General features: G+C 46.5%; 1 protein-coding gene across 1 annotated transcript in view; it reads left to right on the plus strand.

The window, feature by feature from the left end:
* Positions 1–4,832: 4,832 nt before the first annotated feature.
* CLCN6 (chloride voltage-gated channel 6) overlaps positions 4,833–23,226 on the plus strand; it is a 31,523-nt gene continuing 13,129 nt past the window's right edge. The window contains exons 1-14 of the mRNA XM_039355019.1: positions 4,833–4,970; positions 5,487–5,546; positions 6,455–6,520; positions 10,325–10,390; positions 10,913–10,979; positions 11,182–11,288; positions 13,200–13,326; positions 13,450–13,517; positions 14,944–15,002; positions 16,952–17,084; positions 17,682–17,795; positions 18,401–18,567; positions 19,729–19,858; positions 22,835–22,964. Of these exons, the coding sequence (XP_039210953.1) occupies positions 4,887–4,970; positions 5,487–5,546; positions 6,455–6,520; positions 10,325–10,390; positions 10,913–10,979; positions 11,182–11,288; positions 13,200–13,326; positions 13,450–13,517; positions 14,944–15,002; positions 16,952–17,084; positions 17,682–17,795; positions 18,401–18,567; positions 19,729–19,858; positions 22,835–22,964 (1,378 nt within the window). The 5' untranslated portion in view covers positions 4,833–4,886. The remainder of the gene's footprint in view (positions 4,971–5,486; positions 5,547–6,454; positions 6,521–10,324; positions 10,391–10,912; positions 10,980–11,181; positions 11,289–13,199; positions 13,327–13,449; positions 13,518–14,943; positions 15,003–16,951; positions 17,085–17,681; positions 17,796–18,400; positions 18,568–19,728; positions 19,859–22,834; positions 22,965–23,226) is intronic.

Consider the following 23,226-nt stretch of genomic DNA (forward strand, 5'->3'; position numbering starts at 1 on the left):
AGTACTTGAGTTTCGACTTCAGGATCTGGCCTTCTAAAGAGCAGTCGGGGTTGATCTCTTCTAGGACTGACCGGTTTGAACGCCTTGCAGTCCAAGGGACTCGCAGGAGTCTTCTCCAGCACCAGAGTTCAAAGGCCTCAATTCTTTGGCGCTCAGCCTTTCTTATGGTCCAACTTTCACAGCCATACATTGCAACTGGGAAAACCATGGCCTGGACTATACGCACTTTTGTTGGCAGGGTGATGTCTCTGCTTTTTAGTATGCTGTCTAGATTTGCCATAGCTTTCCTCCCCAGGAGCAAGCGTCTTTTAATTTCTTGGCTGCAGTCCCCATCTGAGGTGATCTTGGAGCCCAGAAAAATAAAATCTGTCACTACCTCCATTTCTTCCCCATCTATTTGCCAGGAATTGAGAGGGCCGGATGCCATGATTTTGGTTTTCTTAATGTTGAGTTTCAAGCCAACTTTTGCACTCTCCTTCTTCACCCGCATCAAGAGGCTCTTTAGTTCCTCTTCACTTTCTGCCATTAGAGTGGTATCATCTGCATATCTTAGGTTGTTGATATTTCTCCCGGCAATCTTAATTCCAACTTTTGATTCATCTAGCCCTGCCTTTCTCATGATGTGCTCTGCATATAAGTTAAATAGGCAGGGCGACAGTATACAGCCTTGCCGGACTCCTTTTCCAATTTTGAACCAATCAGTGGTTCCGTGTCCAGTTCTCACTGTTGCTTCTTGACCCGCATATAGGTTTCTCAAGAGACAAATGAGATGGTCTGGTACTCCCATCTCTTTAAGAACTTGCCACAATTTGTTGTGATCCACACAATCAAAGGCTTTTGCATAGTCAATGAAGCAGAAGTAGATGTTTTTCTGGAACTCCCTAGCTTTCTCCATGATCCAGCGTATGTTGGCAATTTGATCTCTAGTTCCTCTGCCTCTTCGAAATCCTGCCTGCACTTCTGGTAGTTCTCGATCCACATACTGCTGGAGTCTAGCTTGTAGGATTTTAAGCATAACTTTACTAGCATGTGAAATGAGTGCAATGGTGCGATAGTTTGAACATTCTTTGGCATTGCCTTTCTTTGGAATTGGAATGTAAACTGACCTTTTCCAATCCTGTGGCCACTGTTGAGTTTTCCAAATTTGCTGGCAAATTGAGTGTAGCACTTTTACTGCATCGTCTTTTAAGATTTTGAATAGCTCAGCTGGAATACTGTCACCTCCACTAGCTTTGTTGTTGCTCAGATTTTCTAAGGCCCATTTCACTTCACATTCTAGGATGTCTGGTTCGAGGTCAATGACCATCTCATTGTGGTTATCTGGGATGTTAAGCTCATTCTTGTATAGTTCTTCTGTGTAGTTTTGCCATCTCTTCTTAATCTCTTCTGCCTCTGTTAGGTCCCTGCCATTTTGGTCCTTTATCATGCCCATCTTTGCATGAAACGTTCCCTTCATATCTCCAATTTTCTTGAAGAGATCTCTGGTCCTCCCTATTCTGTTGTTTTCTTCTATTTCTTTGCACTGTTCATTTAAGAAGGCATTCTTATCTCTTCTAGCTACTCTCTGGAATTCTGCATTCAATTGGGTGTATCTTTCTCTTTCTCCTTTGCCTTTCGCTTCCCTTCTTTCCTCAGCTATTTGCAAAGCTTCCTCAGACAGCCATTTTGCTTTCTTGCATTTCTTTTTCTTTGGGATGGTTTTAGTTGCTACCTCTTGTACAATGTTGCGAACTTCCATCCATAGTTCTTCAGGCACTCTGTCTATCAGATCTAGTTCCTTAAATCTATTTGTCACCTCTACTGTATATTCATCCGGAATATGATTTAGTTCATACCTGAGTGGCCTAGTGCTTTTCCCTACTTTTTTCAATTTAAGCCTAAATTTTGCAACGAGAAGCTCATGATCTGAGCCACAGTCAGCTCCTGGTCTTGTTTTTACTGACTGTATAGAGCTTCTCCATCTTTGGCTGCAGAGCACACGGTCAATCTGATTTCTATGTTGACCATCAGGTGATGTCCATGTGTAGAGCCGTCTCTTGGGTTGTTGGAAAAGAGTGTTTGTTATGACCATCGTATTCTCTTGACAAAATTCTATTAGCCTGTTCCCTGCTTCATTTTGTACTCCAAGGCCAAACTTGCCTTTTATTCCGGTTATCTTTTGGCTTCCTACCTTAGCATTCCAATCCCCCATGATGATAAGGACATCATTTTTTGGTGTTAATTCTATAAGGTGCTGTAGGGCTTCATAGAACCGGTCAATTTCATCCTCTTCAGCACCAGTGGTTGGGGCATAGATTTGGACTACTGTGATATTGAATGGTTTGCCTTGGATTCGAATTGAGATCATTCTGTCATTTTGGGGATTGTATCCCAGTATTGCTTTTCCTATTCTTTTATTGACTATGAAGGCTACTCCATTTCTTCTGAGGGATTCTTGCCCACAGTAGTATACCTGATGGTCATCTGAGTTAAATTCACCCATTCCTGTCCATTTTAGTTCGCTGATTCCTAAGATGTCGATGTTCAGTCTTGTCATCTCTTTTTTGACTACGTCTAGCTTGCCTTGATTCATGGATCTTACATTCCAGGTTCCTATGGAGAAAAAATCTTTACAGCATCGGACTTTCCTTTCACCACCAGATATATCCACAGCTGAGCGTCCTTTCGGCTTTGGCCCAGTCGCTTCATTCTTTCTGGCGCTACTAGTACTAGCCCTCTGCTCTTCCCCAGTAGCATATTGGACACCTTCCGACCTGAGGGGCTCATCTTCCAGCGTCATATCTTTTTGCCTTTTAGTACTGTCCATGGGGTTTTCATGGCAAAGATACTGGAGTGGTTTGCCATTTCCTTCTCCAGTGGATCACATTTTGTCAGAACTCTCTGCTATAACCTGTCCGTCTTGGGTGGCCCTGCACAGCATAGCTTATAGCTTCATTGAGTTACGCAAGCCCCTTCGCCACGACAAAGCAGTAATTCATAAAGGGGGTAAAAGGATTGCAAGGGAGCTAAAAATAAAAGGATTGGGGCAACCTCATCCCACAAGAACATAATAATAATAATCGTTCTAGTCACTGATTAACCAGATAAGTCAGGCTTATCGCTCTTTAATGTGCCATAAGCCTTCAGTGGTTGCGACATCTGGAGTCTGGCTGGAAGTGTAGGCGGGCTCTGTCTGTCTGAAAACCTTTTGCCTATTTTCCATAGCAATCCAGATATGCAAATTGGATGTTTTTCAAGGTTGAATTTTAAAAAAATGTTTTATTTTATTTGTATTTATTGTGACATTGTACCATAGGATTTAAGTGGTTTCTACTGAAAACATATATTGCTGAAACTCCTCCTTGGCACTCCTTCGTTAGTGCTTATAGTATGACGGTTTAATTTGCCACAAAGGCCACCATCAAAGCATCGCTTTTATTTTCTTAGGTTTTTTTAATAATAATAATAAACTTTATTGTCATTGTATATGTATACAGTACATGTGTTTACGTGACACCCAAAGATCAGATCCCACACACATAATCCCCAAACACACTCCCACCCGCCACAATTCCCCACCCCTAAAACCGCCCAAACATCCACCCAACAGACCAAGTAATACTGTCCCACAGTTCACTGATGGTGGCCCTTTAGTTCATTGTTGTGCAATTATAGCTCTGGGATAAAAACTATTCAGAAAACGTGTGGTCCGAGTTTTAAATGTTCTATATCTTCTGCCAGAAGGCAACAGTCCAAAGAGATTGTAAGCAGGATGGGAAGAGTCTCTGAGAATGTTATGCAACTTCCTCAAACAGCGAGATTCAAAGATGTTGTGCAGGGCTGGTAGCTGGAGTCCAATAATATTCTGGGCAGTTTTAATAATTCTCTGTAGAGCTTTTTTGTCCGCTACAGAGCTGCTCCCATACCATGCAAGAATGCCGTATGTCAGGACACTCTCAATGGTGCTGTGATAGTAGGACAGAAGTAGATGCTGAGATAGATTTATCTTCCTGAGCATTCTCAGGAAGTACAGCCTCTTCTGTGCCTTCTTCACAAGCATGTTAACATTCACAGTCCATGAGAGGTCCTCCAAGATATAAGTGTCCAGAAACTTCATTTTTTAATTTTATTCAGAAGATTAAAATACAAAACACAAAAAAAATCAACACCGACAAAACTAGACAAGAACAAAACAAATGTGAACAAAAAACAAAATCTGTTGTTGCAATTGATTTGTCAATTTGTCAACTGGGGGGGGCGGGGTGATTTTAAGTTTGTTTTTTTAACATTGCATGCATCTTGTAAATCGCTCTGAATTTTCTCACAGGAAAAGCAATATTGCTTTGGGATAATATAAACCCAAAATCAGTTCTTTGAGGAAAAAAATAGCAATATGGACATATTGCTATTACTACTATTATTACTTATTTAGATGTATTGGTCTCCCGACTCCTGCGGAATCTATAAGAAATGCCACTACTACTAATATATATGTATTGGGAGACCAATACATCTAAATAAATAATAATAGTAGTAACAGCAATATGTCCATATTGCTATTTTTTTTCTCAAAGAACTGATTTTGGGTTTATATTATATCTTTATATATATTATATATCTCTTTATGGTCATTCTGAATCTTGAGGAAGGCTCCTGTACACAAAAGTATGCATCTCTTCACTTTTTTTTTTCCTCTCCCTTCCTATCTCTACAGCTCCGCTTCCTGTTTCACGGGCCACTTTCAAGATGGCGGAACAAACAACTTCCGCCCTGAAGCCGGTGTTTCCAATGAGCGGAAAGCTTTCTTAAGGAACGCCCCCTCTTTTTCCGTGTTTCTGCGCTGGCGCATGCGCGAAGGCGGGCTGCTTTTTGGGGGGCCAGCAGAGCGGGTTCCTTGAGGGGCGACGATGGCGGCGGGGTGCCGGGGGGGCTGTTGCGGGTGCTGTTGCTGCTGCTGTGGGGAAAGCGAGAGCCGCACCCCGGAAGAGCTGGTGAGGGGTAGCCTGGGAGGGGCTTTCCTTGTTGGACCCCCCCCTTTTCAGAAGATTGACGGGGGGCGCATACATTTGCATATGCAAATTAGGCTGGGTGTGCTAACATTTTTTTTGCTATTACCCTATTATGGCAAAGCGAAGAGGGTGCCTCTGAGCACGTACAGAGTTCATTGTTGAATCCAGAGGTGAAAATTGAAAATTTTTCTGAGGATTTTGGAAGGAGAGGAAAATTTTTTTTTAAATGAAAGAAATAAATTATTATTCGCGTGCAATAGAGCATGGCACAAGAGAACGATGGAAATAAAAACAAAAAACTTGAAATAAAAAGAGAAGTCTTGTACGGCGGCATTTGCGAAGCAACGACTTCAGCGTGGCCTGGATTTCCAAAATGCAAAATGCATTTTAATGCAAAAATCTTGCTTTTTAGGGTTTCCCTCCCCCTGAATATTGGTCCGTTGTGGATATACCTGGTTTGCCTTTACCTTGTTGATCTTTTATTTATTTATTTTGCAGACCATCCTTGGAGAGACGGAGGAAGAAGACGATGAAATTCTGCCACGTAAAGACTATGAGGTGAAATGCCTCAAAAATGAGCTTGATTTGTTAGGAAGAAGCATTCCAGAAAAGAGGGGAGAGAGAGATTGCTGGGAACTGCTGCTTCCTTCCTAAAGGCCTAAAAATAGAGTTAGTGTAGTTGTCCAAAAAAGATGTTGAGACTCTAGAACAGTGTTTCTCAACCTTGACAATTTTAAGGCATGTGGACTTCAACTCCCAAAATTCCACAGCTGTGGAATTTTGGGAGTTGAAGTCCACATGCCTTAAAATTGTCAAGGTTGAGAACCACTGCTCTAGAAAGAGTACGGAGAAGAGCAACAAAGATGATTAGGGGACTGGAGGCTAAAACATATAAGGAACGGTTGCTAGAATTGGGTCTGTCTAGTTTAACGAAGAGAAGGACGAGGGGGGACATGATAGCAATGTTCCAGTCTCTCAGAGGCTGCCATAAAGAAGAGGGAGTCAAGCTATTCTCCAAAGCACCTGAAGGCAGGACAAGAAGCAACGGATGGAAACTAATCAAGGAGAGAAGCAACCTAGAACTCCCGAGTATGTCTCCTCAAGTCTTCTAAATGAGTATTTTTGCCAAACTCTGTGATTTTAATTGATGTTGGGAAACTAAGCAAGGCCAGAATGGAGTATTCTTGGAATGGAGACCGCAAAGAAATCTCAGGACTGCAAGCAGGACAGGAGGGTCAAAACAACAGCCTGAAATAATGGCAAATTTCTTTTATACTGTTGGAAAGAAAATGGCTTGAACAAGCAGGTTTAATCGCCATCAAGTGATTTTTAAGGTGTCCTTTTCAGTTACTCCAGAGAGGGTGGCTTTATTTATCACATTAAGTGGCTTTTCCTTAAAGTGGGCTATAGCCTGCTTGTCTCTTCAGCCTTTCTGAAAATATTTGCTTTTTGTTTTTCCTCTCCAGAGTTTGGATTATGATCGTTGCCTCAATGAACCGTACTTGGAAGTCCTAGAAAGTTTCGATAACAAGGTAAGAGATAAAAAGAGTCTTGACTGAAGTGTGTTATAAGTTTAATAAATCAAATGGTGAAAGGCCACTTGCATTCCGGGGAACGCAGGAATATTTGAATTTTCTTCAAAGTGTTTTGGGCCTGTGAGAGATACGTTGTTGTTGTTGTTGTTGTTGTTAGTTGCGAAGTCGTGTCCGACCCATCGTGACCCCATGGACAACCTTCCTCCAGGCTTTCCTGTCCTCTACCACAGGGCTTTTCAACCAGTGGTACGGGTACCACCTGTGGTACATTGGCACCTGGCAGGTGGTACGCGACTATCCTAGAAAAGTGGTAGCGGGGGAGGGGAATGAGCTGAACCGGCGGCAGCACCGCACAAGCCTGAGCAAGAGACGGCTGGAGCTGCAGGGCTGTCAGGGCTCAGCGGAAGCGCCAGGATCAGCACCAGGCTCCAGCTGGAGCTCGGCGCTGATCCTGGTGCTTCTGCTGAGCCCTGAAGAAGCACCAATTAGCTAGAAAGCAGCACTGATCCTGGTGCTTCTGCTGAGCCCAGAAGAAGCGCCGATCAGCTGGAATGTTGCAGCATCTCCAAGGTCTTGTGATTTACATTCAGATGCTTGGCACCTGATTCATATTTATGATGGTCACAGTGTCCCAGGGTCATGTGAAGTGACCAAAACCTGCTGCAACCACCCAGCAGATGGGGGGAATAAAAACCAAACACTCCCCACCCCACCCCCACTGCCAATCCTCAACAGAAACGCTCACAACAATGAAAACCTCAGACAGGAGGAAGAACGCCGCCGGGCGGGCAGGCAGTTGTCTTGCTCGGCTGTTCCTTGCGGGGCACTTTTTTCAGTGCCATTGTAATTTCGAACAGTCACTAAGCAAACTGTTGTAAGTCAAGGACTACCTGTACTTTATCACTTTTTTCCTTTTTTTTTTTTTTTTTTTTTTGATCATCAAGTTTTTGACATCTTGCTAGGCGACTGGTGGTACTCGGATGTTGCCATATCCAAAAAGTGGTACAATGGGTGAAAAGGTTGAAAAGCCCTGCTCTACCATCTTCTGGAGTCCATTGAAGCTCACGCCTCCTGCTTCAGGGACTCCATCCATCCACCTCATTCTCTGTCGTCCCCTTCTTCTCTTTCCCTCAGTCTTTCCAAGCATCAGGTTCTTCTCCAGGGAGTCCTTCCTTCTCATTAGGTGACCAAAGTACTTGAGTTTCCACTTCAGGATCTGGCCTTCCAAAGAGCAGTCGGGGTTGATCTCCTCTAGGACTGACCGGTTTGATGGCCTTGCAGTCCAAAGGACTCATTCTTTGGCGCTCAGCCATACGTGAGAGATACAGTACATTTCAAATACCTGCTTCCCTCCATATTCTCAATCCAGGTAAAGAGCAACAGTGAACACAGGTAGTCCTTGAATTATGGCCACCATTGAGCCCACTGTTGCTAAGTGGGACATTTGTAAAGTTAATTTTGCCCCGTTTTATGACATTTCTTGCCACGGTTGTTAAGTGAATCACTGCAGTTAAGTGAATCTGGCTTCCCCATTGAATTTGCTTGTCTGAAAGTTGCAAAAGGGCATCACGGGATCGCGGGACACTGCGACCGTCATAAATATGAGTCTGTTGCCAAGTGTCCCAAATTGGATCATGTGACCATGGAGATGTTGCAATGGTTGTAAGTGTGGAAAACGATTGTAAGTTGCTTCTTTTAGCGCTTTTGTAACTTTGGCTGCTAAATGAACTGTTGTTAAGGACCACTTATGCAGAATAATATGTATGTTTCTTTTAGTAAATAGCTAATGCTTACGGATCTGGGAGTATAAAACCTTTAACATGGGTTGCTATTGATAGTTTTTCCCTTTGTAAACTAATCTAATCTTTGCAGCTGAGGCAAAGTCTGATTACAAGCACTTCCAAAGTTGAACTGTGTGTTGTGGCGTGGACTTGACCGACGTGTAGCTTTATCCTCCGTGCCCCAGACCTTTGCCCAGGAAAAGTCAACGAAGGAAAAACACTCAGATCATCATTTGGCACAATGTGATTATTATCACAGTGCTCTGAGCAAGATTTGGTGCTGAAAGTGAAACACAATTCTGGTTTTATTTTTACTTTTTTTAAAATGAAGCATTCGACCATTTGTTTAAGCAAGTTGTGTAAGCTACCACATCTTCCCAAAGCAGCCATGAGGTCTAGAAACCTGATTTTTGTAAGGGGTGCAGACATAGGAAGACATATAAATGGCTTTGAACTACCACGCCATCAATGGACACCACCCTGAAAAGCAGTTGCACCCCACACAGTGTCTGCCGGGACTGGCTGTATAAATGGGGCATAGAACCCTCGGTGTGACTGGGGATCCCACGTCAAACTGTAGATCACACCATGACCAGCTTTAAACTGAAGTTCTATACCAGTAGTGGCGAACCTATGGCACGGGTGCCAGAGGCGGCACTCGGAGCCCTCTCTGTGGGCACGCGCGCCGTCGCCCCAGTCCTAGGCCTTCAGCTGGGTTTTATAAAACCTTTTTGCTTTAGGCCTCCACTGCCATGTGCAAAAAAAAAAAAGGTTCACTTAATCAATCAATTTCAACTTCTCGCGGGAAAAAAAATATCTTGCAAAGTTGGAATTGATTGATTGAATTTTTTAGTCCCACCCAGTCTGCCGTTACCACCGCAGCCACGCCCACCCAATGGGCCACGCCCACCCAGCACCCAAGGATGCATAAGTGGGTTTTGGGTTGCAGTTTGGGCCCTCGGTCTCTAAAAGGTTCGCCATCACTGCCCTATACCAGTCCAGTATCTGATGTTTTTCCATAAAACAATGCAGCAGTTGCATGGTTAGATGGCCTAGAGACGTTGGTGTCTGAATATAGATCTTTTTATTATGTCTGTGGGGATTTTCAGTCATCCAGGTCACAGTTATCCCAAAGGTCCTTTTTCACAAGGCAACCGGGCTTTCATGAAAAGTCGATTTGCCTTGTGAAAAAGTACCTTTAGGATCTTTTTATTAAGTTTTTTTTTTTTAAATCTAGGCCCGCGGCTTCCAGCCTTTTCTGCACGCGGCACCCTTAGAACGCTTCTGATATATTCTCACACCCCTTGCCAAAGTTCAAAATAACAGCAACGAATGATGCCTATACACTATAATTTTGAAACTTCTAAACCAGTGGTTCTCAACCTTTTTAATGCCGCGACCCCCAACCGGTCGTAGGTCGAGGACTACTCAACTGGTCGTAAGTCGAGGACTACTCAATTGGTGCAGCACCGTTTGCAGAATGGGACTTTTGGTGGGATCAGCAGGACAGAGACAGCCTGGACAATTCCTATTGGCTTTGGAAAGCCAATAGAATTAGACTCTATTCAAGAGAGTCTATTCTATTGGCTTTCAAAAGCCAATAGAATAAAAGGGAGTAGCACAGCTAAGGAAAAGGGGGGAAAAAATGGCGGACTGCGTTGTTTGGCGACCCCCGTGAAATGGTCGTTCGACCCCAAATGGGGTCCCGACCCACAGGCAGAGAACCACTGCTCTAAACCCAAGTTTTCGCACCCCCTGGACTATCGTCTCGGACTTCCAGGGGGATGGCAGCCACCCCCGGTTGGGCACCCCCGATCTAGGCAAAACGTTAGTACAGATTGCAAGTCTGTGTACGATAGGCCGTACGCTAAATAAATAAACGTCGGGGGTGCAGGTTAGAAGTGAGAAGATGAGGCCTTTGGGTCTTGCTCTGTATTTGAGATCTGTGTGTTATTGCCTGAGAATCTGGTTTTCCCCGTCTCCCCTCCTGCCTCAGGACCTTTGTCTTTCTCCCTTTCAGAGAGGCCATCGCTACGAAGCGGTGAAGTGGATGATGGTGTTTGCCATCGGAGTTTGCACGGGGATGGTGAGTCGCTGGCAGCCTGCTCCGGTAGTCGAGAAAGGCCTGCCCACCTTCCCTTGGCCTTCCTGGGCAGGGTACATTCTGCACTTGATAACAAGTGAACCATAAAGTCAGTAAGCAAGATACAGGCAGTCCTCAAGGTTACGACCACAGCTGAGCCTAGAAATTATGCAGCCAAGTGAGACATTGGTTAAATGTCTTTGCTCCATTTTACGACTCTCCTGGCCACGTTTGTTAAGCGAATCACTGCAGTTCTTAAGCGAGTAACCCGGTTGTTAAGTGAAGCCGGCTGCCCCATTGACTTGGCTTGTGGGAAGGTCGCAAAAGGGGGATCGCGTGACTCCGGGACGCTGCAACCGCCGTAAATGTGAGTCAGTTGTCAAGCGTCCAGATGTAAATCATGTGCTGTTGTGACTTCGAACTGTCACTAAATGAACTATTGTAAATCAACCACCTATACTGGTGGGGGGGGGTTATGCTTGTTTGTTTTTTTAAAGCCCACCTTGTTCCTTCTTCTCTCTGCAGGTAGGTCTTTTCGTTGACTTCTTTGTCCGCCTCTTCACCAGATTCAAATTCCACGTGGTCCAGAACTGTATCTTTTCTAGTTCAGATGCTGGTCTTGGAAGCTGGGAACGGCCAGCGGAGAGAGTGCCAGTCACTCTGTTGGAGGGGTCCTGCTGGCCTGGGGAGGCCCCAGTTTGTGGGGCAAAGGAGTGACCTTTCCTTGGGCCGGGGGATTTTTCACGCCCTTTGCTCGGGGCCTCTCCTTCCTTTCCTTGACTCCGTCTCTGAAGCCGTGGAGGACTGCAGTGAGAAAGGTTGCCTGGCCATCTCCCTGCTTGAGCTGCTGGGCTTCAACCTCACCTTCATCTTCCTGGCCAGCCTCTGTGTCTTAATCCAGGTAAGGTCCGTGCAGATGCTCCGACATCCAGGTGATGGTGGTCCCAAAGGGGCTTTTTCACAAGGCAACTGGACTCCTTGTTTTTTCTTTAAAGACGTTTCGCTTCTCATCCAAGAAGCTTCCTCAGCTCTGACTGGATGGTGGGAATGGAAGGATTTATACTCCTTGCAGACATCCGGTCCTTTGCCTTCTTTTAGAGAGTCCTTGAGGCCACTTGGAGGTTTACCTGCGTCCTCAGGGTCTCCTGAGTGGGTCAAATGGGTGTGGAGCCTTCTTCCTTTCAGTAGTTCCAAGAAAGTTCCTCACCCATTTGTTAAACGAATCACTATAGTTGTCAAGTTAGTAATACGGTCGTTGTTAACAGTGGATGGACAGTAATCCAGGAGAGAAGCAACCTGGAACTAAGGAGAAACTTCCTAACAGCTAGGACAATTAACCAGTGGAACAGCTTGCCACCAGACGTTGTGGGGGCTTCATCACTGGAGGGTTTTAAGAACAAAGACTGGACAGCTACTTGTCTTGAATGGAATAAGATCTCCTGCTTGAGCAGGGGTTGGACTAGAAGGCCTCCAGGGTCCCTTTCAACTCTATTCTGACTTTGTTAAAAAAAAAAATTCAAATCTGGCTTCCCCGTTGACTTGGCTCGTCAGCAGGTCGCAAAAGGTGATCACATGACACCGCACCCCTCCCCATAAATATGAGGCAGTCACCAAGGGTCTGAATTTTGATTACTTGATTATTTGAGCATGGGGATGTTGTTGTGAAAAATTGTGAAAAAACAGTCATAAGTCAAAGACTCCCTGTACTGAGGAACTAGGCCAGGGGTAGGCCACCTGGGCTCTTTTAGGACTCGTGGACTTCAACTCCCAGAATTCCTGAGCTAGCCATGCTGAGGGGAAAGGGAGAGGTTTCCAAGCTGAGCCAGGCTGGCTCAGGAATTCTGGGAGCTGAAGTCCACCAGTCATAAAAAGGCCAAGATTGCCTACCCCCCCCCCCGGCTCTTTTATGACTGGTGGACTTTAACTCCCAGAATTCCTGAGCCAGCATGGGGGAACTATGGCCCACTTCATGACTTGTGGACTTCAACTCCCAGAATTCCTGAGCCAGCCATGCTTAGGGACAGGTTTCCAAGCTGAGCCTTGCTGGCTCAGGAATTCTGGGAGTTGAAGTCCACGAGTCACAAAAGAGCCGGGGGGTAGGCAACCTTGGCTCTTTTATGACTTGTGGACTTCAATTCCTAGAATTCCTGAGGCAGCATGGGGGAACTATGGCCCCCTCATGACTCGTGGACTTCAACTCCCAGAATTCCTGAGCCAGCCTGGCTCAGCTTGAAAACCTCTCCCTTTCCCCTCAGCATGGCTGGCTCAGGAATTCTGGGAGTTGAAGTCCACGAGTCATGAGGGGGCCATAGTTCCCCCATGCTGCCTCAGGAATTCTGGCAGTTGAAGTCCACAAGTCATAAATGAGCCAAGGTTGCCTACCCCTGAACTAGGGAGATAAATGGGAGCTGTTGTTTCCTACTACCGTTGTTTCCTAGCTTGCTCTCAACCAGAGGTGCAGAGATGCAGGTCAACAACCTCCAAAGGCACCTTGGAGGTTTTCTTGTCCAGGGGTCCCCAACCCCCGGACTGGGGACCAGTACCAGGCCTCGGCATGCCAGCAACCGGTCCTCACAAACACAGCCCCATCTGCGGGATGCACGCAGCACAGAAAATCATTCACCCTCCGGTCCACGGAAAAACGTCTCTCCGTGGAACCGGTCCCTGGTGCCCAAAAGGTTGGGGACCTCTGTTCTAGTCCATCCCCCCCCCCCCCGTTCAAGCAGGCCTAACCAGCGCTGTGGCCTCTGAGCTGGGTCTAGTTTTCTCCTCTCCAGCCCATCTCAGCCTCCTGTTGTGCCTTCCTTTGTAGCCAGTCGCTGCCGGCTCTGGGATTCCGGAGATCAAGTGTTACTTGAACGGAGTCAAGGTCCCTGGGATCGTGCGCCTTCGGACTCTGATCTGCAAAGCCTTGGGGGTCCTTTGCAGCGTGGCTGGAGGTAACTGCCCACACCGTCCTTCATTCTCAAGCTTCAGCCTTTCTGGCCCTCCTCCTGGTGTTGGAAGGTAGCTGTTCCCCCCCCCCCCCCGTCCCCTTAACCGGCTGTGTCTTCCCTCCCCAGGTCTTTTTGTTGGGAAGGAAGGCCCCATGATCCACAGCGGGGCTGTTGTGGGGGCTGGCCTACCTCAGGTGAGTGCAAGCGCAAGATTGTCCCCCTGGGGTGAAAACGCTTTCTCGGAAAATCTTCTCCACATCTGGCTTGGTGTGTTCCAACCCAGTTTACGCTTTTCGGCGGTTTCATGTGGGGGCAAACATTTCCGACAGGAAAATCCCAGTTCTGTCACCTGCGTATTTCAGAATTTGGCCAACCTAGAATGGCCGCCGATACCTGGGTCCAGGTGTGCGCTCTGATCTTTGCATCTGCTGAGATTAAGAAGAGTGAAAAGGGCCTTTTCGTTTTTCTCCCCCCCCCCCAAAAAATGGACGCTTTAGATAGAATTACAGGAAGTCCTCAACTTATGACCGCAATTGAGCCCAAAATTTCTGTGGCTAAGTGAGACATTTGTTAAATACATTTGGGCCTATTTTTCTGACATTCCTGGCCACCGTTGTTAAGCGAATCCCTGCCGTCGTTAAGTTAGTAACGAGTTGTTAAGCGAATCTGGCTTCCCCATTGCCTTGGCTGGTCAGGAGGTCGCAGAAGCGGATCATGTGGGACACTGCAACCGTCGTAAATATGAGTCAGATGGCAAGCATCTGAATTTTGATCACGCGACCAATGGTCGCAAGTGTGAAAAATGGTCCTAAGTGCCTTTTTTCACTGCCGTTGTAACTTTGAACAGTCACTAAGTGAATTGTTGTAAGTTGAGGACTACGTGAATAGTATGACTCCCTGTGAATTTTGTCTGCTTTTTTGATAGAATAGAATAGAAATTAAAATAGAATAGAAATTTAAAATAGAAGAGAAAAGAAATTAGAATAGAATAGAAAATAGAATAGAAATTAGAATAGAATAGAAATATAAAATAGAATAGAAAAGAAATTAGAATAAATTAGAATAGAAATTTAGAATAGAAATTTAGAATAGAATAGAATAGAGTACAGTATAATAATAGGAATGAAGAGTAGAGTAGAATAGAATACAATACAATACTGTAATAGGAATGTACAATACAATACAAAAATAAGAATGTAGAATAGACTAGAATACAGTACAATACAATAATAGGAGGAATGAAAAACAGAATAGAATAGAATAGAATAATAACTTTATTGTCACTTTGAACGGACACTAATCGGCATGCACTAAAATGAAATTTCGTTGCATACAGCTCTCAAAGGGTCAGCACTGTGGAAAAAAGAACTTATTGTTTATGCAGAAACCATTTTCATTTTAGTGCATGCTGAGTATTCTGCATTTATTTACTTATTTATTTTTGTCATATATATGTAGTGTATATTGGAGGTGGTGACCCTCTGCGAGCTCTCAAAGGGCCACCACCTCCGATATACACTACATAAACAGGAATTATTCACATGTTCCTCCTCTTTCTCTCTCTCTCTCTCTCTCTCTCTCTCTCTCTCTCTCTCTCTCTCTCTCTCTCTCGTTCTGCAGTTCCAGAGTATCTCTTTAAGGAAGATCCAGTTTAACTTCCCCTATTTCCGAAGTGACAGGTATGCTTGCCCCTTGAGTGGAGAAGACAACCCATCTCTCTAGGAGAAGGATGAATTTGCTGTTTGCCCAGCAGTGAAAATTTAGCTGGTTTTTTTGCCGTGGGATAAGGCTGCAATGCTGGCTCTCTTAGAGAAGCGGTTGAGATCAATGGGTGCCTTTGTTATTGGCTGCCAATCAGCCATCGGGCCACGGCTGACACCGATGGATGGAGAAGTTATTTATTTTCCTCTTCTTTTTGAAATTTCTAATTGTGCACTCTGCTTGGCTCTTAAAAAGTCTCCAGCTAGTCCAGGTGAATAAAACTACCTGGATATATTCCCCTTGGTTTTTCAGGGCCCTACTACCATATTTCCCCGAAAATGAAACCCACCTGGAAAATAAACCCTAGCATGGTTTTTTTCAGGGCGCTCGTAATATAAGCCCCTGCCCCCAAAATAAGCCCGTTAAAATCATTAGCCAGACGGAGGCATTTCCCCAGAATGGTATAAGATCTCCTGCTTGAGCAAGGGGTTGGACTAGAAGACCTCCAGGGTCCCTCCTTAACCTTGTTATTCTATGTTCTATGAGCCACTTCATGTACCGTGTTTCCCTGAAAATAAGACCCATCCGGAAGATAAGCCCTAGCATGGTTTTTTACATTGCTCCTAGTAGAAGCCCTACCCCCAAAATCAGCCCCAGTTAAAATCATCAACCAGCCTGACAGCCCTAACCGGAAAATAAGCCCTAATGTGTCCTTTGGAGCAAAAATTAATCTAAGACACGATCTTATTTTTCGGGAAACACGAGTACTCTAGAAAGTGCAGAGAAGAGCAACAAAGATGATCGGGACTGGAGGCTAAAACATAGAAAGAACGGTTGCTGGAATTGAGTCTGTCTAGTTTAATGAAGAGAAGGACTATGGTTTAATTATATTATTATTTTTGTTTTTAATTTTGTTAATACTTGTTTTGAAAAGGAGTTAGTTATGGATTTGATTGATAGTATAGTCGGGTTATGTTAGTTAGATTATGTTTGTTTATTTTTTACCCTGTAATCAGCTCTGGGAAGTGGGGGAGGGGGAAGGGGTGGGAGGGGTTTGGGTTATAATGTATTAAATTTGTAAAACTTTTAATAAAAAAAAAAGAGAGAGAGGAGGACAAGGGGGGACAAGATAGCAGCCTTCCAGTATCTCAGGGGCTGCCCCAAAGAAGAGGGAGTCAAGCTGTTCTCCAAAGCACCTGAAGGCAGGACAAGAAGCAACGGATGAAAACTCATCCAGGAGAGAAGCAACCTGGAACTAAGGAGAAACTTCCTGACAGAACAATTAACCAGTGGAACAACCTGCCTCCAGAAGCAGTGAATGCTCCAACATTGGAGGATTTTTAAGAATTGATTGGACAGCCATTTGTCTGAAATGGTATAGGGTTTCCTGCCTGAGCAGGGGGTTGGACTAGATGACCTCCAAGGTCTCTTCCAACTTTATTATTATTATTATTATTATTATTATTTATTATTATTATGGATCATCGCACAGTCAGCCAGATGTTCAGACTGGATTTGGCATTTTGTCTACCTATCGAGTCCTTACCCAGGACCTGGGATAGGCAGACGTGGATGTTTGATGTTATTATAGATCTCGTTGCAGGATGGAAGCAGTTCCTAGTAAGGCTGCCTTTTGCAATTGACTAATGGCGAATTTGTCAATGCCAATGGTGTTGAAGTAGTGCTCCAGTTGTTTTGGGATTGCACCCATGGTGCTTACTACTACTACTACTACTACTATTATTATTATTATTATTATTATTATTATTATTATTATTATTATTATTATTATTATTATTATTATTATTATTTTCTTCTTAAAACATGCCTGTTGCCTTTCCGAATGGAAAATGGAAAATACGATGCTGCTCCCGTGTCCATTCTTTCTGCCTGAGACGCCGCCTGTGTTTTTTTTTTCCCCTCCCAGGGACAAAAGAGATTTCGTTTCTGCTGGTGCAGCCGCTGGGGTGGCTGCAGCCTTCGGGGCCCCCATTGGAGGGATGCTGTTCAGCCTGGAAGAGGGGTCGTCCTTTTGGAATCAGGGCCTCACGTGGAAAGTGGTGAGGCCAAATTCTCAGCTCCGCCCGGGGTGTGTGTGTGTGGGGGGGGGTGTCTGGCTGGGGCTGCGATGGGAGACCCTGCCCTCCCGTTTTCACAGCTTCCTGGCGGGCTCTGAGCAAGCCTTTTCACTCTGAACATCGGCCTGCGTCCCCAATTAAGCCCCAGGTTTTGGTTGCTAAACAAGGCATCCGTTCAGTGACTTTTGCCCTCCTTTTACAACCTTTCTTAAGGTCGTTAAGTTATTAACACAATGGTTAAGCGAAATCTGGCTTCCCCATTGAGTTTGCTTGTCAGAAGGTCGCAAAAGGGGAACACATGACACACACACACACACACACACAAAACCCACCCCGGCTCATAAATATGAGCCAGTTGCCAAGCGTCTGGATCATGTGACCACGAATGGATGCTGCAGCGATGATTAAGTGTGAAAAACGCTCATAAGTCACTTTTTTCAGTGTGGTGGTAACTTCAGACAAGTCACTAAACAGACCGTTGTAAGTCGAGGAGGACCTGTAGGCAAGCTTTGGACCTCAAACGTTGCCGCACAGATCCTGGGAATGAGTTGTATGTGTGTGTGTGTTTTTTCCTTCCAGCTCTTCTGCTCCATGTCCGCCACCTTCACCCTCAACTTTTTCCGTTCCGGCATTCAGTTTGGAAGCTGGGGTTCTTTCCAGTTGCCGGGCTTGCTGAATTTTGGAGAGTTCAAGGTAGGCCTTAATTGACTTTGAGTCTCTTTCCCTTGATTAGAAAACCATTCGTCCTGCTTTCCTTCCCCTGGGGTTTCCAGATTGGGGGCCTGTCAAGCTTGAAGCTCACTTTGCTGGTGCAACATTTATTGCTTCTTAGCTTGCCAACGAACTTGGTGATGGTGGGGGGATGGGGAAATATAATGCAGGCTACAAAGGTAAAGAAGGCAGACCGTGAGAATCAAGGACGATTCACCAGATGTCTGACTCGACTTAGAGACATTTTCTCATAACAATATAATGCCTCCTAACTGGGGCAATGTGACCTGTGCAGGGATGGGAGGGGGGAATTCTATACTTCTACTCTAGGGTTTTGGCTTGGGGTTTTCCAGAGCTGGTTTCGCTTTCATACCTACCGAATTGATGTACTCAATGAAGTTTTACGATAAGAGATCTGAATGTTTGCTTGGTTGCGTTCGTCGGTCGTCACTATGACGGCCTTCCTCAGAGCCTTGATACAGGTCTCAAGGGCCAGGTTACAGAAACCTGGATTGTGACCCTAAAACATGCAAGGAATTTGCACCGCCCTCCTTTGTCTTCCCTGTGTCCCCCCCCCCCGTCTCCAGTGTCCAGAGTCTAACAAAAAGTGCCACCTGTGGACTGTCGTGGACCTGGGTTTCTTCATCCTGATGGGAGTCGGTGGGGGCCTCCTAGGGGCCACCTTCAACTGCATCAACAAGAGGCTGGCCAAATACCGCATGAGGAATGTCCACCCCAAGCCCAAGCTGGTCAGGTACCGGGGCCTTTGCTGTGCATGATGGGCGTCGGCTTCACTCCGTGTAAACCAGAAGATGGGACGCCTGTTTGTGACAATAGCTGGTGTTGGGATGCCAGGGTGTGTGGGGGTGACACGGGCTGTGGGTGAAGGGGAAAGGCCCATACAGCTAGTCTGCAGCTTACAACCACAATTGAGCCCCAAATCTCTTGTCACTAAGCAGGACGTTAAGTGAGTTTGGCCCCTTTTTGTGACCTTCCTCACCATGCTTGTTAAGTGAATCACCACAGTTGTTAAGTGAGTAACACCGTTCTAAAGTAAACCCGGCTTCCCCATGGACCTTGCTTATTAGAAGGTCGCAAAAGGGGATCGCAGGAACACCCCCCCCCCCGGGACACTGCGACCGCTGTAAATGTGAATCAGTTGCCAAGCATTCGGAATTTTGATCAGGTGACTATGGGTTGTAAGTGTGAAAAATGCTCGTAAGTCATTGTGACTTTGAATGGCCACTAAACAAAGAGCTGTAAGTCGAGGACTGCCTTGTACTTCGTTCTCTGTGCAAGGGGGGGCCTGTGGGTCAGCGTGAGGGACACCCTTCCCAGGCTGCCTCGGGCGCCACGAGGAGAAAAACCATCCGTGCATCTTCACATTCAGCACAGCGAATCCTTGACTTAACAACAGTTCATTTAGTGACCGTTCGAAGTACAACGGCATTGAAAAAAAGTAATTTATGATCATTTTTCACACCTACGATCTTTGTAGTATCCCCACGGTGATGCGATGCAAGTTCAGACGCTCGGCAACTGACTCACACTTAACGACTGTCGTGGCGTCCTGGGACGGGGGTCACATGACCCCATTTTGCAACCTGACCAGCAAAGTCAACGGGAGAAGCCAGATTCACAACTGACTTATCAACTGCAGGGATTCGCTTAAGAACTGTGGCAAGCAAGGTCGTAAAACAGGGCCAAACTCACTTAACAAGCGTCTCACTTAACAACAGAAATTTAGGGCACAATTGTGTTCGTACGTCGAGGGCTGCTTCAAATCGAGGCTTTTGGGGGTCCCCCGGCTCGGCGGGAGAGGGGACGGCGGGCGTCTTAGCCTCCGTGGCTTTGAGGACCTCCGTGTGGGGTTCCCGACCCTGAACGGTTCTGGTGCACTTTGCGTTGCTTGCAGAGTCCTGGAGAGCCTTTTGGTGTGCCTGACAACCACCCTTGTGATCTTTGTCGCTTCGATGCTCCTTGGGGAATGCCGGCCGCTCTCTTCGGCGGACCACGGAGACAACAGCTCCTCCTTCAGCCTGCAGGTGAGCGGAGAACGTTTCGTGCCGACACAGAGAGGAGAACCCTCAAAAGAAGGACGCGCATCGCCGTGTCACCTCTGGTTTTTTTTGAAGTAACAGACTAACAGAGTTGGAAGGGACCTTGGAGGTCATCTAGTCCAACCCCCTGCCCAAGCAGGAGACCTGACACCGTTTCTGACAGAGGGTAGTCCAGTCTTTTCTTGCAAGCTTCCAGTGATGAAGCTCCCACAACTTCTGAAGGCAACTTCTGTCCCATTGGTTGATTGTTCCCACTGTCAGGAAATTTCTCCATATTTCTAGGCTGAACCTCTCCTTGATCCGTTTCCATCTGTTGTTCCTTGTCTGGCCTTTGGGTGCTTTGGAAAGTAGGTTGACCCCCCCCCTCCTCTCTGTGAGACCCCCCCTCAAATATTGGAAGGCTGCTGTCATGTCTGCCCTGGTCCTTCTCTTCACTGGACCAGCCATGCCCAGGTCCTGCAGCCGTTCTTCCTACAGTCAGGTCCAGAAATATTGGGACATCGACACAATTCGAACATCTTTGGCTCTATACACCACCACAATGGAGTTGGAATTAAACAAACACAATGTGCTTTAACTGCAGACTGTCAGCTTTAATTTGAGGGTATGTACATCCAACTCAGGTGAACGGGGTAGGACTTAACAGCAGTTTGCATATGTACATACCCTCAAATTAAAGCTGACAGTCTGCAGTTAAAGCACATTGTGTTTGTTTCATTCCAACTCCATTGTGGTGGTGTATAGAGCCAAAGATGTTCGAATTGTGTCGATGTCCCAATATTTCTGGACCTGACTGTATGTTTCAGCCTCCAGTCCCCTGATCATCTTGGCTGCTCTTCTCTTTCCATTTTTCTAGAGTCTCAACATCTTTTTTATAATGTGGTGACCAAAACTGGTTGCAGTAGAATAGAATGGAGCTGGAAGGGACCTTGTAGGTCATCTAGTCCAACCCCCCACCCAACACCGTTTCTGACAGAGGGCAGTCCAGTCTCTTCTTGGAAGCTTCCACTGATGAAGCTCCCACAACTTCTGAAGGCAGACTGTTGATTGTTCCCACCGTCAGGAAATTCCTCCTTATTTCTAGGTTGAATCCTTGATCCGTTTCCATCCGTTGTTCCTTGTTTGGCCTTTGGGTGCTTTGGAAAATAGGTTGACCCCCCCCTCCTCTCTGTGGCAGCCCCTCAGATACTGGAAGGCTGCTATCATGTCTGCCCTGGTCCTTCTCTTCCCGAGCCCTGCCAAGTCCTTTTGAAAGCCTGCCTTCCGCTTTTGAAGGTCACCAGAGAAGTGTTTGTAGAGCCCCATCACAATCCCCGTCTCCCTCAGAGACCAGGGGGGGGACTCCATTTTAGAGGATAGATACAGGTAGTCCTTGACTTAACGACCACAGAGGACCCCCAGATTTCTCTTGCTAAGTGAGACAATTGTTAAATGAGTTTTGCCCCCTTCCGCAAACTTCCTTGCTTCCGCTGTTAAGCGATTCCCTGCCGTGGCTAAGTTAGCGAAACGGTTCCTAAATGAACCTGGCTTCCCCCCTTGACTTGGCTGGCCAGAGGGTCACCCCAAAGCAGTCCCCTGACCCCCAGGGACGCTGCGACTGTCCTAAATGTGAGCCAGTGGCCAAGCATCTGAATTTTGATTGCATTTTGAACAGTCCTTAGTCCAGGGGTTGGCAATCGTAAACACTCAAAGGGCCACTTGGACCCGTTTCCCACAGAAAACACTGGGAGCCGCAAAACCTGCGCATGCATGCGCGCGCATCTGAGGGGAAGAGCTTGATCGAAGAGTTTAATTAAAAAGAAGTAGAGGTTCTATGCATGAGTTCTCTCTCTCTCTCTCTCTCTCTCCCCCCCTCCCTCCCTCCCTCCCTCTCTCTCTCTCCCCCCTCTCTTTCTCTTCCTCCCCCCACTCTCTCCCTCTCTCTCCAATCTGCTCACCTGCCCAGCAGGCCTGACGCTGTTCTCCGACAAGCTGACACACATTCTTATTGGACTGGCTCTGTCCTGCCCTTGGTCTGCCAGTCCTCTTCCCCCACTCAGTGTGAGTGTATGTTTGTGTGTGTGTGTGTGTGTGTGTGTGTGTGTGTGTGTGACAGAGAGAGAGAGAGAGAGAGAGCGCTGCTGCTTTCTGCTGCTTCCTGCTTCCTGTGGAGAGGCAGCAAAGGCAGGAGCTCTACCCAATAAGTTTGTCAGCTTGTCGGAGAATAGCATGAGGCCACTCTCTTTTTTACACACACACAGAGAGAGAAAAGGGAAGAGCTTGATCAAAGAGTTTAATTAAAAAGAAGTAGAGGCTGCTCTGCATGAGTTCTCTCTCTCTCTCCCTCCCTCCCTCCCTTTCTCTTCTTCCCCCCCCTCTCTCCCCCTCTCTCCGATCTGCTCACCTGCCCAGCAGGCCTGACGCTGTTCTAGGACAAGCTGACACGCATTCTTATTGGCTGGCTCTGTCCTGCCCTTGGTCTGCCAGTCCTCTTCCCCCACTCAGTGTGAGTGTGTGAGAGAGAGAGAGGGAGGGAGGGAGAGAGAGAGCGCTGCTGCTTCCTGCTTCCTGTGGAGAGGTAGCAAAAGCAGGAGCCCCACCCAATAAGTTTGTCAGCTTGTCGGAGAATAGCGTGAGGCCACTCTCTTTTTTACAGAGAGAGAGAGGGAAGGGAAGCACAAGTTCCTCTCTCTCTCTCTCTCTCTCTCTCTGCAAATGGCAGAGGAAGACTGGGAACCGCAGGAGAAAGTTCAAAGAGCCACATGCGGCTCTGGTGAACCGTTGTAAGTCAAGGACTACCTGGGCTTCCACTTAGTGGGGAAATATTGAAACTGGAACCAAGAGATGGAAACCTCAGAACAGTCCTGAGGGAAGGTGCCGTCTCAAAGAGTCAACCGCCTGGGATTTGGGGAGATAAATTTGGGGGATGCTTGACAGGATTTTGGAACCGGAGTCAAAAGGGGCGCTTGTCCTTTTGTCAAGGATTCTTCCTCGGAGGAGGTTAATTCAAGCATCAAGACCTTCTTCTGTCACAATAACACTTACAACGACATGGCCACCTTGTTCTTCAACCCGCAAGAGTCCGCCATCTTGCAGCTGTTTCACCAGAAGGGTGAGTGCCTGACCGGAGCCGCGAGGCAGAGAACGGACTCATTTCTCCACTTTTACCCTGGCCTTCCTTGCTGGATTGGGCAGGGGCTCCTGAGGTCTGGGTTAGAAATCGGAGACGTCTAATCTGAGGTGAAATTCAGGGAGCTGGGGTTTTCGTGGCCTTGGAATTCATGCTTGAGGGGTGTGCATTTTTAACAAGCTTTGGGAGCAAATAAATTTCTCCAAGGTGGCCAGCAGCTTCCAGGCAGCTCACACACGCTGAG

Source organism: Crotalus tigris, unplaced genomic scaffold (assembly GCF_016545835.1).
Source record: "Crotalus tigris isolate CLP2741 ecotype Arizona unplaced genomic scaffold, ASM1654583v1 scf7180000018590.67127310178:1205815, whole genome shotgun sequence".
NCBI lineage: Eukaryota > Metazoa > Chordata > Lepidosauria > Squamata > Viperidae > Crotalus > Crotalus tigris.